The sequence below is a fragment of the Mycetomoellerius zeteki genome, unplaced genomic scaffold (genome assembly GCF_001594055.1).
Source record: "Mycetomoellerius zeteki isolate Tzet28-1 unplaced genomic scaffold, Tzet1.0 scaffold202, whole genome shotgun sequence".
Classification (NCBI taxonomy): Eukaryota; Metazoa; Arthropoda; class Insecta; order Hymenoptera; family Formicidae; genus Mycetomoellerius; species Mycetomoellerius zeteki.
This window is the reverse complement of record NW_017256980.1, coordinates 223,404-242,617: the sequence shown is the minus strand read 5'-3', so window position 1 is coordinate 242,617 and position 19,214 is coordinate 223,404. Positions and strand designations below refer to the sequence as shown.

Genomic DNA, 19,214 nt, shown 5'->3' with positions numbered 1-19,214 from the left:
CAAATTGCGGAATAAAAAACATTGTTCATTTAATCTTGGTTAAATTAAAATTCATTATTTAGTATTTTCTTGTGGGATACCGTTTCTCGGACAGTTTACGATATAGTGACAGGATTTAAAGCTTGTCTCTGCAATTATAAATGACTGAATTATATCCATAAATCACCCATTACTTGAATAATAAATATTAAATTATATTACGTTATACTGAAACAACTTGATAAAACTCAAATTACTTTTGTACATAATATATCTAAAGTAAATCATAACTCAAATCAAATAAACTAACTTTAGTGTTACATTTTATATAGCACTAATTTTTAACATTCGAAACAATAAAGCTAGATGAAGAGAAAAATATAAAAAGGAAGACAAAACGTTTCTAATTATTATTTTGTCTTTCTTTAATGATAAAGAATTAAGCAACATCCACATATTTTTTAATATTTCTTTTTAATGCACACACAAAATGTCAAAGAACTCTTTTTTGTCACTCTCGCGAGACCAAATCTATGGTCGCAATGTGCTGTTTAACTTTTAATTTTTGACAAGAGATGTCCTGAAAAAATAAATCAACGAAAGTTGTATCAGTGCTTATACTTTGGTAAGGTAGATAACGTAATCAGAAATGCTCGGATGTCCGCGACTCCTTTTCCGGCTTATCAAGACATGCAGGTCTCTCTTTCTTTCTCTCTATATCTGATTTCTTCGAAGACGAAATGTTAAACGGTGAACTTAACGTGCTAATTCGATACGATATCGTTTCACTTATTTCCCGATTATCCCGGCACGATGGGATCCGGCTAGGCATGTACTGCTGGAGAGTACGAAATGGGTTTGAGGGTCGATGCAGCCCGCGCAGGCCAGGATGCTCCACATGCGCAGCGACGTCCGTCTCCTGACAAATAAATAAAAGGATACCGAGTACGTGCAGTCGGTGATCGAGAGCACTGGGCGTTCTCGACAAATAAAATGTCAAAAATGTGTATAAAAATTTTAAATACAAATTTTCAAAAATTCTTTCGATTTCCTGCCCTTCGTATTCAAGTATATTTTAATTTATAAATAATAAAGAGGTCCTCTTCGCTTCTTTTATAAAATTGTGACTTGATCTTGCGTTCGTCAGACATTTTGATATTTATTTTAGTATTGTTCAAAATAATGTTAAGAAACTTATAAAATTGTTTCAATTACTACAGAGCACAAACTGTTTCTTTGTATAATAGTTTACTTATGATTGTACAAGTAAAAATAAAAATAAATGTAAAAGGAAAGAGAAAGAGAGAGGTTTAATCATTAGTCTTTTCAAAAATATAATCACTCCACCGAAAAAATTTTGAGAAATTTTCCAGGATGTTTTTATCGCAATCTTTTTACGACTACATAATTTCATAAACATCGTATTTTTTCATTTTGGAAATTCTTTTATAAATGAAAAACAATTAATTTTTTAGTACGGAATTTTAATTAATATCTTTGGCAAAAAATGTTTATCGAAGGACCATGAAGCTCTTTCATTTTAAATATTAATTTATATTACTAAATTTACTTGATATTATTTAAAAAATAAGATGATATTTAATTGTACTTCGAAGTACTTCAATTAACGTCCTTTTTTAATTTTTTAAGTATGATTAAAATTAATCGTCGAAGTCTCAGAAAAACAATTTAGATTTGACAAAAACTTCGCAAATGAAAATATAAAAATCATTTATTCTCTTATCATACATACATTGGAAAAATTATATCATCTATCTAAGTCCTATGTAAAGAAATGTACGAAGATACAGAAAGTAGAGTTTTTACAATTAGAATTCTATTTTTAGCTTAAACAGACAAATTGGAAATTATTTTTTGTAACACTACCTATGTAATTTGCGAAATCAGAGTTTAAAGATTTATCAATTAAAAATAAAATAACTTTTTATAGAAAGATATTTTTATAGACAATATTTTTTCAGTTAAAGAACTCTTCGTAAAATAATGCACAGGTAAATATGACAGTTAGTGGATATAACACAATTATTGGACAAAATAAAAACAATTTTTAAATTAAGCTTTTAATAATATGTACGACTCTAAATAAATTCGTTATTAAATTTTTATAAATAACAAATTTAGAGTTAAATGTGTTGTATCATTAAAAACTTAATATTAAAAATTTTTCTCATTTTCAATAATTGGGTCATGTCCACTAACTGGTACATTTACCTTATCACTTTACAATAATAATATAACGATAACCATGTAACATATTTTCCTAGTAACGTGTATTCGTCATCAATATCATCATTCATCGCCGCAATAGTCTTCCTAGATTATATCACGGTGTAATTTCGGTCTATCCTGTGCAAAATGATTCATCATCAGAAAATATTTTTTTCGTAATCTTGAGACCTTTCTTTATCTAAACTTATCTTTAGACCTAAACGAAGCCTATCTGCAGCCCTTTTGTGTATTTTTTTTTAATCGAAACAATGTTGGCTGCGAGAAAATAGAAATGTGAACGTATAAAACAAACTTATCATTTTTGTATTGTTACTCATAGTCACTTCATATTGGATGAGTAACGAATAATTTATTTTTACATATACATTGTAATAAATATATATTTTTTCACCGGCAACAATATTAATAAAATATTACATTCTCGAAGCGGAGTTCAATAATTCAATTCGTACAATTTCAATTAATAATTTAATTTTATTAACGCGTTTATATTGCTTCCTATACTTATTGTTATCACATTTTATCCTTACAACATTTAATAGCTCTTCTATAGTCTTATTTTATTGGATATTTATTAAAATAAGATATTATCATTATTGCACGTATTGGCTATGTCAATGAAATCATAAGTTAATAATTAGAAAAAAAAAAGATTGCAAGAAAAATTATTCAGAAATACTTTTTTCTTCGAAAGTAAAGTTAAATTGCGATTCTGCTAAATTATAAAGTAAAATATCTTTTTTCATTCATAAGTATATTCATTCATCTACAGGAAATTGCCAATTATATAATGCTATCCCTGGAATTTTATACCGCTTACGTGGCCAGAAACACTTATGTGTATGATAATATCGTCGCTTGTATGATAAAGGGATACGAAGACTCAGTCCTTTTACAGAAAAGTTTTAGGAAAAATTGAGTACACTTGAAATACGCGGCTTTAATAATCTATAAGAATCTCCATGGAGTAATATGTACAGCTGAAATAGCTGTACGCCACATAGAACTCGAGATAAAAAAATTAACGTATGGAGAGTCCGTAACCCACAGACGATACATCTCTATTTACCTTTTTTTTATATGTATAAATGATATATGTATAAATGATAAATATACGTTTACTCTGGTTTTAGTACATATATTTTAATTCAGAGTTTTGCGTTTTAATTGAATATGAAAACGAAAAGTAGAATGATTACATTAATTTATAAAAACAAATATTATTCAGCATGTTACCAATTAATATTATTTATCTAAAAGGTTGAACAAAAAACATTTCCCGATTATCTAAATTTTTCTTTTCAATTCTTTTGAAATTTATTAATGTATGCTCTTATATTTCTACATTCTTTAAATGTATAGTCAACACGTACCAGAAAATAATGACATTTCATTTTATCTCCGATAAAAATAATATCACATAATTAAGTTGAGGCATAACAGAAACGTCTGTGTCTCAAATCAGTTTTACAATAGATGCATAAAAACGTGTCGTATACAATTATTGATATTTTTATTTCCGCTCGACCATTGGAATTAATCTTTTTTATAAATGCATACACTTTAATAAAAAGATTATATCTCAAAGTATTCCATGAAGCCTGATGATTCATTTGTGTGTGTACGTGTGTAGACACACCTAGGTATGACATTTCTGCAAAATTGATGTTATTTTCGCACTAAACCGACTTTGGAAGGTCGGTGCATTCCCACTAGACATACCGTTTTACCATCAAAAAGAAGTTCGATAAATTCAGAAAGCTAGGATATTGATTTTTATAAAAATTTATGTTAATAACAATATTCATGAACATAACATACAATAAATGGAATTGTTCTAATACAAATAAATACTTGGCCAAATAAAATACTTAGAAGGTAAGATTTATGCGAGACAAAGAGACAAAATTGTTTTCATATTTTTTATACTATCAGCAACGCTATCGTACTAATACACGTAAACATATAGGTAATTGCAGACAAATTTTATCTGCTCTAGTTATGGCTCGAAGTACATCCCACGCGACTTACTATGTGAGTTCAATTGAATATAACTGGAAGTATATGTATTACTGTCTTCGATATCAAGTTTTTTTAAATAAATTTTCATATGCATTGAGTTGTTCTTCGATAATATATCTGATCAATTTTCAAATTAATCTTTCAATGTGTGTATACAAAAGCGTGTCACTTTTCCATTTACTTTTCTACATGCATTTTATTCAAGGATAATACATATCATTTTGTATAGACAGAATAATAACATACATATATTCATATTACTTTTAGATGTAATTTCTCTTTAAAAGTATTTTCTGTTTTCTAAATAATATTTGTATATATTATTTTTCTCAAATATTTTATAAATTGTATTTAAGTCAAATATAATATGTTTGATTTAAATATATATACATATATATATTCTTTATCGAAAGAAATAAAGACAAACTAAATTAATTTAGTCAAACGAACAATTTTTCTTTCTCAGTATAATAAAATACAGAAATACAAAGCAATCTTTGCTTGATTATTATTGATTGAGTGTAAAAAAGGGAAAAAGACTAACATGCGGGACTATGACTGTAACGATAAAAGATTAAATTACAGTAATGGAAGATTTCTAGGTCGCATTCAAATTATTTATAAGGCTCATGTGTGGCGTAATCGACTCATTTTCAGTTTCCGCGCGAAAATACAATACGATGAAAACGAAGAGGCATCCGGTACCGAGTTATTGACCCGTAATTCACACCGACATTTAGCGTTAAAGGTCGCCTACTTCCGAGTCTCACTGATGAGTGTTCAGTATCGTTGCCCAAATAAAGCGACAGGCATCCTAAAATTGTCCAGATGCACCGCCCACTGCTGGAGTGATACAAGACACTTAAAAATGCGTGATACAAAACATTTAAAAACGCAGTTTAATTACATTTTATTTTAATTCGATCAGAAATAGATTTATAATGTTCCTTTTCACTTACAATTAGAAATATTATACCTTGGAATTAAATAATAAAAAATAATTTTATTAGCAGGAGAGAGAGAGAGAGAGAGAGAGAGAGAGAGAGAGAGAGAGGAGAGAGAGAGTTAACTTCGTGTAATTTTATTTTAATAAAGGTTTCATTTTAGAGGGACTTAAAAAATGTCGAAAAAAAATTTAATTATAAAATTTCTACAAACGATGGTGATTAATCAAATTTTTTATGAACCAATAGTTTCCGAGCTTGTAAAGTCGTGATTAAAAAGTGTACTTTCGCGAGTACTTCTACGCGTTCCATTAGGATCATTTAACGTATACAACACAAGTCCTTTCACGCCTCGAAAGGTGATTCTAACTAATTAGAGATTTAACGAAGTGTGGAAGAAAGACGAGCGAACGGTAAAGCATCGAGTGTTTCGAACTTAAGGAATGCTCGAGCTTGGTCCTTATGATCCTGCATGATTTTAAGGCAGTCTACCGTGCGACTTTCGCGTAGTTTGATATCGTTTCACCTTCCAGTTTCGTAATAGCACGCGAAATGAAAGAAATTAGAGTCCTGCTACATTATATTCGTTCCTTTTCTCACGCGGTGGCACGTTAATTTTATCGTCGTAGAGAACGAGAATATTTTGAGGTCATCATACCTGTAATAGCTGGAAAACGTTATACTTTCGTGTTCTACATATAATCGAATAAAATCATTATAACTATGGAAATAAAACGAAGAAAATTATATAAGGATTATTGAAAAATTGCGCCCCTGTTTATCTTATACGCTGTATTATTATATTTACATTAATCAATATATGATAAGTCTGTTAAAATTAATTTGTGAGACAAAAAGTCTCTTTAAAAAATTATATATGTTTTAACTTTAATAAAATATTTAATATTATAAATTCTGAAATATTTGTAAGATTCGACCGAGAAAATGGGTTTATTTCTTTTAATTGATTTATTCTCGTCGGTCTAATACAAATTGTAATTGTTTAAATTCTAATAATATTTATAATAATCTGGTAATAATTATAGTATATTTTTATTGAAAAATATTTTATGTCATTCTCTAAAATTTTGTATAGAAACAAAACTGATGTAAGGTTCGTTAAATTAATTGTTTTTTCCTACACACTTTTAAGGGAAACGTACTTCAGAGAAAACTCTGTTATCAAATGATTTTGACAAATCTTGATTTCTTCTCTAATTTCTGGAGTGAATTAAAATTATTAATTACTAATTTATATATATATATTGATTTTTTTATTAATGACGATTAATCATTGATTACTAATTTTATTATTACAAAATAATACTAAATGATAAGCTCTCTATTACATAAATATCTTATACAAATATCTCTATTACATAAATAAAAGACAATCTTGTCTTTGGTTTTCATTCTGTTATTATCTTCGACGAGATTCGCTTTTTTTTCTCGCAGGTGCACATTACAAAACCACAAATATTTATCTTTTCCAATACCTGACAGGTAGTAACCGATCGCCAAAGGTGACTTCATTCCTCCAGAGGGACAGGCACTTTTCTTTCATCTCCCCGACAAGATCAATTTTTCTCAATTACCCCCGCTGACTTTGAGAAAAATTAATACAGGAGAAATTCTCCCCTCTTGAAATTTCCACCCACTTCTGCCGCCCACCTTCGCGGCTCTTCAATTAATATAGACAGCAACCTCGAACGCTGACGGACGCGGTATACTTGTGTGAAAGTGCCGCCGTTCCCTCAAAGGCGAACAAGTGGCGAAAAACGATGATGAGAGAGAAAGAGAGAGAAAGAGAGACGACGACGACGATGATAATAATAATAATAAACCGAGTCGCGCGGTTCAACTAGCACATGTAACCGGAAAGGGATATGCGACCTCGTAGCCGTGTTAGCAAACAAACTGGTGGTCGCACAGGTGGACGGCCGCTTTTCGCAGCCATCTGGTCCCGCCAAGTATTTCCGCAAATCGCTTACCTCGTGTCGCCGCTTGCCCCGACGATGCTCGTCCGCGCGCCGTAAATGCTACCAGGCTGACCGAGAAACTCAAGCTAAGCGAACGCGGAGCAACGGGCTATAACGGTTGACGGGCGCATACGCGGTGATACGCGGCTGTCACTACACTCGAAACTGTCATCACACAGATGGATTTGACCACGCGCAATGTTACCAACGGACGCGACCTCTTTGTCACTATACAGTTACTAATCCTGTCGCTTTGCGCGACGCCCGCCGAGGGCGCTGAGACTCGCGGCAGCCATGTTGCCTCGAGCTTGAGCCAAAATATACGAATTATAATTTAATAATCAAATTGCAAATATAATAATCATAACCAAAATTTGTTATCTGTTCTTATTAATACAATAATAAAATTTTTTATCTTTTATTGGTTTAAAATAAAAATAGGATAAAAATATTCTATTTAAAAAATATTTCCGTGTCTAAATATTTTAAGGGGATATTCTAAAGTCGTCTGTTTTATCAATTATTTTTCAAATAAGTATTTTTTTAACTACCTTTATATACAAATTTAAAAATCCTTCTCCACAATTAGAGTATAAGGAATAATGTAGTTCAGACCGGTCGACTTTACGTCAAAAATGAAAAAAAGTTGGAAAATTAAAGTTTTGTTTTTATTGGCTTCTGACGTCGACTCGCAACAACATTTGCTTCATATGCAAGTTTTATTACTTTGTTTTTTTTTTTATAATACAATCTTGAGTTAGATTAGACTAAGGATTACATAAACAAAATTACGTTTAGATACTTAAGTATAAAAGATTTATAATGGCCGTAACCGTTAACTTATGCCGGTGCCGGTAAAGTTCAACTATAGGATTTCAATGCTTTCGTTCATACTAATACGGCAAGTTAGTATGAACGAAAGCATTGAAATCCTATGGTTGAACTTTACCGGCACCGGCATAAGTTAACGATTACGGCCATTATAGATCAGGCTTTACTAGAAAATTTGTACGCATGTATGCGTGCGATATTAATGCAGTAGTGTATATAGGTGATATGTCAATGACATATAAATCATTGACTACGTTTATACGTACTGGTAAAAACCAGTGGTTTTAGCAAAAATAAAAACCGTTTTAGTTAAAACCGGTGTTGGTGCCTGTTTACACGATTAGGCGTATTTTACCTCCACCAAAAATTTATATAACCTGATACGGAACCTGAGACGAAATATCCTTTATCATTTCTTAACCTTAACGTCTAAAATTGGTAACATCGAATTTTGATACGTTAAATCGATGAAGACCGTTTACACGGCTTTCTTAAAACAATTTAGTAATGTGCCAAACCTGTTTCAGAAGAGGTTTGGTATTACTAAAACGGTTTTAATAACATATGTATCAAGGTTGTTTAACAGAATATCTAACACCAGTTTTAACTAAAACGGTTTTACACCAGGGCGTGTAAACGTAGTCGTTATATATAAGTTCTACTGAATCGGTAATACAGACGGTTTTAGGATCCTCTTAATAGTATCCCATCGATGCAATAATCAATTTCTAGATGGCGTCAGTAACGGTGGTGCAAAAGTAATACATGGGAGTTTGCCTCCCCTGTTTTGCGCAATGATTAGGCGTTCCTCGGCGGCCTCGGCGGCCTCGGGATTTCTCGGCGCGCACGACGCGGCGGGCCGATACACTGTCAAGATGGAAGGCGCACCGCGCACGGGGCTGACCCTCTCAGCAGTCAGCAGTATGGATTTCGCCGCGTGATTCGGTGTACCGTGCCGCAGCCGCAACGACTTGCCGTCCGTCCCGGCCGCGCGGCAGAGCGAAAGAAGAGGGGCGGTACACGGCTGGCCACGGCTGGCCGGTCGACCGTGGGGTCCGGGGGCAAATGGTGTCGCGTCACGGGAGCGCGATCGTACGGTGCGATCGAACGCGGTAATGAGAGAGCTGTCACGGTGCAACGGCGCGGCAATTGTGGACCGAATCCTCCACAATGGTGGATAACAGTTGCATTATCGAGGGGAACGTCAAATTTCGCGATGGCAAAAAGGTGAGTCTTCCGCGTTCCGCGTGTCGATCGCGTTTTCCTTCTTCCCTTCAGTCCTCCTTCCCTTATTCCGCGCGGTGATCGTGCTCCATTTTTTTTTCCTCCCCCGACTCGCGACAATCGCGCGAATGCGTCCCCCGCGTGAATTCGCCTGTGATCCGCGACGTCCCCGACGCCTCTGGGATGCCTCTGGACGCCCCGCGCAGGGTGAGACGCATTGCGGAGGGGTAGGAGGACTTTTCACCCCCTCGCATGCGAATTCGGGAAACGTGCGCCGGACGCGCGATGCTTATCGACGAGTCACCTGTGTGCACAACTCGCCTGGCGCATGATAAAAATTATGTAACGATTACGGGGGCGGTTTGCGTAGCGTGCGTATGTGTATTTTGCGCGACGCGCCAACGGTACGTTAAGTTTCCGCGTTATATAGGCTGCCCCAGAAAAAATGTGCAGCGGACTGGGCATGCCGTGTTTAATTTTTGACACTAACGATTAACATTTTGAACATAGTAATTACTAATTGTTTAATGTATTTCTTACCATGCATGGTTATTTATTTGTGAAGATAAAAGGATGAACGTTTTACCGATTTATTCTATTCACATTTATTCATTTTTGACATATAAATGCTAGATATTGAATAGATAATTGTTATTAATTAGATGTAGGTGTTAAATCTATTAGTTAAATGTTGGATCTACTTATACAAAAATTAAAAAAGTTTTAATAAAGAATATTTTATCATCTTTTTTTCATAATTTTTCTGTCTTCATTGAAAAATCTTTAAAAATATCAAATTTGTTAAACTTGTTGATCTAATAAAGATGTTTTGTTGGAATGAGAGAGATATGATTAAATAGATAATTGTTATTAATTAGGTTGTTATTAATGTAACTGTTAAATGTTAGATGTTTAATAGATCTATTAGATGTTAGATCTATTAAAACTAACGAAAATTTAAAAAATTATTAATGACGAAAATAATAAATTTTTGTAATACCTTTTTTCATAATTTTTTAATAATTTTACTGTCACTGTAAAGCTTCAAAAATATTAAGTTTGTTAAATTTATTGATTTAATAAGGATGTTCTGTAAGAATAATGTGTAATTCCTGAGATCGTTAGTCTAAACATTATCAGTGTAAATATGCCTATCATGCCTGTTATCAGAGACTTTTATACTGGCAGTAAGATTTTACTGTTTAACACATATTTGATAAAATTTTTTAAGAATTATATTTCTATCTTTTCTATAAGAAAAAAAGAAAAACTTCAGTTAGATATTTTATGTAATATTATACATATATTATGTAAATATTTTTTGTTTTTAATTTTGAATTTTTACTTATTAAATTACTTATTAAAATATCAGTTATTGTTGTTATTCATTGATATATCCTGCAATATTTTTTAAAGATATTCGGTTTAAAGTATATCTGAAGAGACTTTTGAAACGAGAAATTGTTTAAGAATACGGCTGTAAGGAGTAGCTAATCCAAGTCTATAAAAAGCTTATCCTCGTTTGCTAATAAGAGGGTGATACAGCAAGATACTTGAGAATATAGAAGCCTCTTCTACTTTGATCATGAATGCACTACGTAAAAAAGTTCACCTCGTGAATTTCATGCAATTTCATGTAATTTTTATCACATCCGTGCTTGATAAAAATTACAGAATTTAAAAAAATTATGTTTATAGATTGAAAAGAAAGTATTTTCTGTGATAAAGTTTAATATTGTAAATATAATAAAATCAAATTAAATATAATTAAAGTTGAAATTATTATTTGAAAATGTAATATAGTTAAATTATATTATTTTTATCTTATTTTTTATTTTATATAAATAAAAAATAAATTGTATCATTATTATTTAAAAACAGATTTATCTTTTTTTATGATATTTGAAACTTTTATTATCAAATTACTCGTTATTGCATTTAAATGCAGAAATGACTAAATATACTGCACATACAATAAAACAAACATTTAATTTTATTAAAATAAAATCCTAAACTTATATCTTTATAGTGTTTTTGAACATATTTATTACAGCTTTGTGTATTCTACACTTATATATTAACTTAATACATGCGATAAAAAAGAAATCAAAGTTATATTAAAAAATATATATAATTATTTTGAAATATTTTGTATTATACAATTATGTATGTGAACAATATAATTTATTTTACAGTGGAAGTCAAGATGGTGCGTTATGCGGAAATTATCGCCAGTAGCAGGTAAAGTCTCACGCTTGTTTTTAAACAACGCAGTTGCTAACAATAGTCTTATTGTTTTGTCGTTCATTTGCCTTAAACGAGTTAATAATAATCTGTTTAATTAATGAGACTTTGATAAGATTGCGTTAATGGTATGCATATGCAGATTTATGTTGTATTATGGTTGCATTACGTTGTGAGTGAAAGAAGGGAAATGAAGAGAGCAATAAGATAATAAACAGGAAATATTATACTCTCCTAAAGCGTTTTTACGTTTTGCTTCTACTATCATGTTGATACGAGCAGTATCGCAATTTGCATAATAGACCCCCTCTTATCTTTGCTATGTTGTCTGCTCGGCAAACTGTGCAGAATGGATTATACCTATTTTTACACGATGTTCTTTGTTTTGGTTTTATGGTCGAGGAAATTTTTGAATTTACTGCAGAATAAATACCGTTTTGGCTCGTTACAAGTTAACATGTTTATAAAAATGAATTATAACAGAATGCTGTCATCCATTTTTTCAAATAAACAAAATTGATTTAAAATTCATGTAATAAAATTATATTGATTCCATTTTATATGATATAGTAACACAACATTGGGAATATACATATATTTGTAACAAAATGTATATTTTATAACAAAGTTGATTCCGTATAATTAAATTGGTTAATTAAAAGCTTCAATTTGAAATATTGTTGGCATAATGGTTCGATATCTATTTGTTTAAAATTAACTGTAGCATCTGAAAGACCGATTTTTGCATTTCGTTACAAATTGGTGGAATTTGTCATCGAAAAATTAATTAGTTCCACTTCTCACTCCCTATAAAGGACCCTTCCTGCTTGTTATCAGTACAAAGGACCCCACCTTTGGACCTTCCTAGGGTGACAGCTGGCACATCTGTTGCTGCCTAAAGCAACAAAAAAGTTTCCAAGAACGGCTTTACTCCTGGCAATAACCATTAATACATGATCCCTGTAACTTGAGGATATTTTTGAACTAAGAATCCAAGCACTTCATAAATTTTCCTTAGGTGGACTTAACGAGGAAAACGTAAACATATGACGAAATTTATTTCGAGATATGTATTGTTAAATGTTTCTGTAAATGGGAATGCGTTTTTTATGACTTTAATATTTACCGGGAAATAATATTTATTTTTAGTAAAACGTTGAATTTATATATATTAATAAAAATATCAAACAGTTATTTAATATATACGTTCCGTATAAACACATTCCAGATAAGAAAGCAAATTTTTTTTCCTAATTTATTAAAGAAAAGGAATGAGCAAAAGAAATTCTATGTAACGTTAAAATAGATGCAAAGTAAATGAATATTTTTTTTCCGTTAACAGATTGCTTGCATTTGCAACTTTATGGGGACAGTAAGGATCGTTACAAGCAAGGCCAAACAAAAGCGTCCCTAAGCTTGCAACATTTTTTGGGAGTGGAGAGTGGTTTCACACTCGACAAAGAATCCAATACGATTGCTATAATTTGCCAAGACGTGACAGTCGTTCTCGCATTTGATACGCGAGAGCGATTGATACAGTGGCAAGTTAAGATCTCGAATAATTTAGGCGAAGGTAAGCTATCACGACAGAAAGATAGCGAAAAGCATTATATGTATTATAAAATACGCAGAATGCTATGCAAAATTCTGAGATAAAAATTATTATCTTATATATTTAATTAGTCAATTTTTTTCAACAGATCAACAATTCTTGATACTCATCTCCTCGGTACCATCAAAAGCGAAATTCACTAATGGGCCAGCGCATTTGCATATTCAGGATCGTCGTTTCTGCATCACCATCGGTGTGCCTCCTCGACTAGTCGGTATCTGGGAAATTGCGCATCTGCGACGATACGGCGTAGTCGAAGGCAGATTTTGTTTTGAGGGCGGTTCGAGATGTGGTCGGGGGGAGGGATTGCACGTTCTAATAACCGATCAAGGGGATGACATAGTCAAGACGTTGCATTTGGCGGCCGAGGGAAAGCTTACTACGAAGAAACGATCGCCGCTTGGTAGAGAACTGTCAACGCAGGACAGTCCAGGGCGACGCCAGTGTTCTCGCGCCGAGACTAGAGCCAGCGATTTCTTCTCTTCGGCCGTATACTCAATGTCGACATATGAGGAACACTGCGACAGCTGCAAGAATGAGAGCTCGCCGTATTGGTCATCCGCGGAGAGTAGGCAACAGACGGAGCTTGACGGCGATTACAGCTGCAGAGACACGATGTCTATTTCGGAGCTACCTGATCAGCAGCCTGGTGGCGAGTGGCGTAGTTGTTCGCTCACTCGTCAGGGTGCAACAGGCCTTGAAAGATGTGCAAGTTGCATCAGTAAACTCGGTACTGTTTCGAAATCGTCAACCTTAATCACGGCTACTATGAGTGGCATAAGCAGCCCTGCTGCGAGCACGTTGAACAATTTATGTCACTTGCAGCCCCGTACTTTTGACCGGCTTTCTTTGTCCTCCTACAGCAGCAGCAGTCATGAGAGTGATTATTCCAGCTCGCAACAAATCGAATGCCAGTGTGCGCAGTCGAAATCCGCCCAGTCTCAGACGGCGCAGACGACGTCGACGGCTCGTCAAATGTCGCCGAGCCCGAGCACGTTACCGCCGAGACCCCCGAAACCGTCCCAACCACCTTCACTGCCAACAACCAGCCAGTCCGTCATTGCCAAGAAATCTAAAAAACCACCAATGCCATTGCCTGCCGAACAGCAAATCTGTGTGCATGCTCGAAAACCTCAACAATCTCAACAACCAACTCAGCAGGGTCAGCAACAATCTCAGCAACAATCCCAGCAACCCGTAGCACGCGGTGCTGCGGGACCTTACGAGAACTACGACATTCCGAAAACGATTCTGGGACATCATATGCTATTGGAGCAGGGTCCGCAACCGGAACAGTATTACGATACACCAAGGAAAATAAAGGAATGTCTCACACTGCCGAAAACTTATCCTAATTACGATACACCTCAGGTGCCGCAGGCTGTGGTCCTGCAAGGATGTGGATGTCCCGCGAAACTCACAGTACAGTCACCTAGATCTTCGGGATGTCCTTGTCACAATGTTATGAGCTGGGCCGGCTTTGTCCTACCTTACTGCCGACGCGGTGCGGGAATTGAACCTACCGGTGTCACGGTTCATCCCGTAAAGCTCTCGGGTGAAGGCAAAATGCCGGTGGTAAATGCTAGTGGAGAAGTTGCCATTTACGCAACAGCCAAAAGAGTAAATAAAAATGACTCAACTGACGAGAAAGCTACGGAGAACTGCGGCTGCGCCGCGGAAAATAAATTGAACAATTACGAGAACGTCGAACCAGTAATAGACACGCAACCGGAAGCAAAGCAAGCGAATTATGTGAATATTGATTTTACTCAATCACTAGAACATTACGAGAACAGCAAGGATGTTTTAACGAAGAGTAGTATCTCGCAGGAAGAGATTAAGAAATTTGCGGATCAATTGAAAGAACCAGCGCCCGAAGCGTCGAGTGACAATGCTTCGAAGATTTGCGAGAAATGCGGTCACGCGAAGGAAAAAGAAAACGATTACTTGGTCATGGATCCGGACAAACAAACTCCGAAGAAATCGTTCCCCGCTTATTTACCGATGCAACCGGCTCACAACGCTTGTTCAAAGGAGATTTTATCAAGACTTTGCAGTGGTATCAAGAGCTCCAGCAATCCGACGTTATCGGGATCCACGTTGCTCGAGGTGAATAAGAAGCGTTCTGACTCGGAGTATCGTGTGCCAGGATCAGCAATGTTATCCAGCCCGTACCTCAGACGTCGTTATCTGGACGTGGGTAATGTTGCGGAGTCTGGTGGTAGCATAGGTATACTTCTCAGGAAACGATCTTATTCTGCGGAATCCGCACATTACCTGGACGACGAGAGTCACACTTTTCCGTCCACGCTTACCATCCACAAGTGCTCGAGCGAAGCGGATAAGAATTCTTTGATAACCGGCGAGTCACACAACTCGTGCAACTCCGAAAGCAAGATCAGTAGTAATCACGACAGTAGGCAGATATTGACAGTCGCGTCTCAGCCGTCGTTCATTAAGATCCGACGCTCATCGTCCGTACCATCCAAGACCGGGCATAATAGAGATTCCTCGAGCAGCAACGATTCTGGCGTCTCCACCGGTTCCTTGAGTCACCGAACAGCAGAGTTTGTGGAGTTTGAGTTATCATTGGCGGCACCCGCCGCCTCGGTAGTAAAACAAAATATGTTATCTATCTGCAGCAAAAGTCCACCGCCCACATGCTATCATAGCAGCCTGCCGAGGAAGTCTAAGTCCAGCGATCCTCTCCGTGAAATTTCCTTCCAGTTCCAAAAGATCAAGATACCAACGAAATCTTCATCTGCGGAGGCCGACATACCCACGTGTTTACCGAAGACCACAAAGGGCTTCAACAGCCCCGGTGAAGTTTCCAATGCACCTTATATCGATTCACGAAGTACTAGCAGCGGTACCTCCGACATGTCAGATTACATCGAAACTTTGTCGTTGTCCTCACACTCTTCGTCCGATACGCCTGACAGCCTTAGGTAGGCTCTTATATATATATATATATATATAGCTGCAACTCTTGCAGAAGTTCTATTATCTTGTAACTTCTTAATTTATGTACAATTTCATTAAAATACATAAAGTTATATAGAATGTTTTATAATTTCTGAAATATACAGAGTGCCCAGTAATTATTGACGAAGCGCATGCAAATAGAGCAGACCAAACTGAAGAAAAAAGCTGTGTACTATTTTGTGATTTTCGCAATAATTGATGAGAAATTAATTTATAAAGATTTGCTTGCATTCGCGCAATTCGGCAACAAGAGATAGAGCAACGTTTACGATTGCTAGGCGCGCGGCGAAACTTGGGAAGAGCAATTTGTCAATAATAATGTGCCGCTCGCCCTACTGCTTTTAATAGAGCGCTTCTCTTACTGCTTCCCGAGAAATTGGATGCTATAATCACTGATTAGCGGCTCTTCATAAATTAATTTCTCATTAATTAATTTTAATTATTGCGAAAATCGCAGACTTCTATTTAGTTTTGGTCGCTCTTATCTGCATACGAGAAACTTTATCAATAATTACACTTTGTATAATATTCTGAAATATATAATATTTTTGAATTTTTTATTTCTATAAATTCTTTTTTGTATACAAATTCTGTTGATTTATTTTTCAGAATGAAAAACCTATTTATTTTAAAACTTTATTTTATTTTTTTTCTATTCATGATTATAACATCAAAATAAATTTGATTTCACAAAAGATTTCATTCGGACTTTAATAGTTCGGATAATTACAATGAAATTATTGGTTATTTCTAATAAATTAATTATTTGTGCAATTAACACAAAACAATCATGTATATATAGATTAGGAGGCAGAACGGTAGCAACGACTCTTCGACCTCGTAGCGGAAAGGAATATTATAAGATTGATCGGAGTATCTTGGTGGAACAAGGACGGATTCTCACAACGGCATCTGCTAATTATGCAAATATCACTCCAGTGTTAGAAAAGAGCGAGTCGCCATCACCTGGTTATATGAGTAGTTCACCCTTTGAGCAACCACAACCCACTCGTGAGCATTTTCTATTCCCCGAAGTAAGTATATAAGAAAATAGATTGTATCTAAACTAATCTATATAACATCAAATTCTGACAATAGTTTAAATATCTTGACATGGAAGAAACAATTAATGATTAGAATTAGTTATTGTGTTATTCAGTAGTTTTTGATGTATAATAATTAATGTCACATTTTCCTTTTTGCAGGAAGCTTGAATAATGTTGTTTTGGAAAAAGAGTTAAAAACTTCAAGTTCCTAGGAATTCCAAACAAAATGAGTAAGAATATTCACGGTAGAAATTATAATTGGGGCATTGTGACTATTTACACTATACGCGGATATCTGGGGTTACTTACAAGCACACTTTCGAAATCGTTACATACCAATATATACGTAGTATAGTATGCCAAATAATCAAAAATTTATAATTCTTAAGAACACGAAAGCGCTCTTTAACCAGATTCGGACGTTCGTTTCATTGATGTTTTTGTAAAGTCTTCCTCTAAAGAGCACAATCATAATCTTAAAAAATGTAAAAAAAAGAAACATCAATCTAGGTACTAGCGTATAGTCGAAATAACGTCAGTAATCAAACACTTCCTACAACGACTCAAACAATTTCTAAAATATGCTCAATAAGAAACTAATAGTTTGTATAGTAAGAATCCTGCCCTAGGGTAAAAAGATATGCATCTTATACTTTATATGGGTATATCGTTTTTTAAATACTTTCTTATTTTGTATGAGTATACTTCTATATAGACTATTGTACAGTCATCTTTAAAAAAATTGAGATTAATAACTCTTAGAATTGCAAATCAGAGTTCTTAAAATTTTATGGACCAATGAATTAAGGTGTCTAATGTGTAATACACATTAGATCGTATCCCTTTTAGATTCTACAATTTGAAAAAACATTGAACGCTAGTTTATATCTCTTTCTAAACTTCAGGAACTCAAATTGAAGGCGTATAAAATAGGGATGGTTCCAATATGACAACTGTGTAAAGCATTGAAAACATCAATTGCAGTTGATTATTTGTTCTCTATGAAGTTTTAAGAATTCATATTTGGAGAATACCATTAGAGACCGTTTGTTTGTACTGATTGAAAAGATACCTATCTATCCACATTCTATACAACCAACAACATGCACTGAATGTAGTCAGTTGCATAAGATTTACAGGGTTTTCATACTTAAAGTTACTTTTTAAAGATTAAGATAAAATATTACAGCCTTTAATGGTCTTCTTTCTAACGGGACAAACACGGTGTGCGTAAATACCATAGTTTCTGGGCAATCAAAGACGGTACTATATATAGATTATAAACAAGTATTTCTGAATAAGATTTACAAAATGTGTAAAGCTCGAGTTTCAAAACTTCGATAACCTTCAAAGAACATTTCCGATTTTTAGTGCAACATATCTTTTAAAATCATTTATCTTTTACATTTTAAATACTTTTACTATCATTATATAATACATTTTAAATCTTTTTGATATGATTTATTGTTGCATTGTACTTAATATAATTCATACTTAAATATTTAATTGTGATTAGTGTGTGCTATACACACGTTTCCACAAAGCGTTTACCAAAAATTATTTATTCTAACACGGTGCATATTCTATTTAATATATTAGGAACAAATAGATACATATTAAATTAAGTAATATATTTACAACGATTATTTTAAGTCTAAAATTATATATGATATTCTATTTCTAATATCTTTCTTTAGAAATATAAATATGCATACATGAGCACATTTATTTTGTGCTTGTTTTTATTTTCATTTCTTTTTATTCTACTTTCACGAGAGGAGATTACAAATTTATGAGAAGGAATATAATTCATATGATATTGCACATACAGTAAATATATCATGCTGAAGAAGTTAGCATAATAGTGATATTAAAACGCAATAATAAAATCTTAGAGTTATACATTTATAAGGCCGATATAATCATTGCACAGGATTCTGTTTTATATCTACTATACATTATTATATTACCTGGCAAGTAAATCAAACTAATGTTTATGATAAAAATCATAGATGTTGCCATCAATAATAATCAATGCAGATTTGTAAGCATTGAACTTGCGGGACAATACATATTGTAAGATATGTTATAGATTGTA

The 19,214-nt window shown here is 33.9% G+C and overlaps 1 protein-coding gene across 1 annotated transcript; it reads left to right on the top strand.

The window, feature by feature from the left end:
• Positions 1 to 8,791: 8,791 nt before the first annotated feature.
• Positions 8,792 to 17,679, top strand: LOC108722419 (uncharacterized). Its single transcript, XM_018447522.1, has 6 exons — positions 8,792 to 9,232; positions 11,425 to 11,470; positions 12,816 to 13,046; positions 13,174 to 16,033; positions 16,873 to 17,104; positions 17,276 to 17,679. Exons 1-6 carry the CDS (start codon positions 9,176 to 9,178, stop codon positions 17,282 to 17,284), a joined length of 3,435 nt encoding a protein of 1,144 aa, XP_018303024.1. The 5' UTR covers positions 8,792 to 9,175; the 3' UTR covers positions 17,285 to 17,679.
• The last annotated feature ends 1,535 nt before the right edge of the window (positions 17,680 to 19,214 follow it).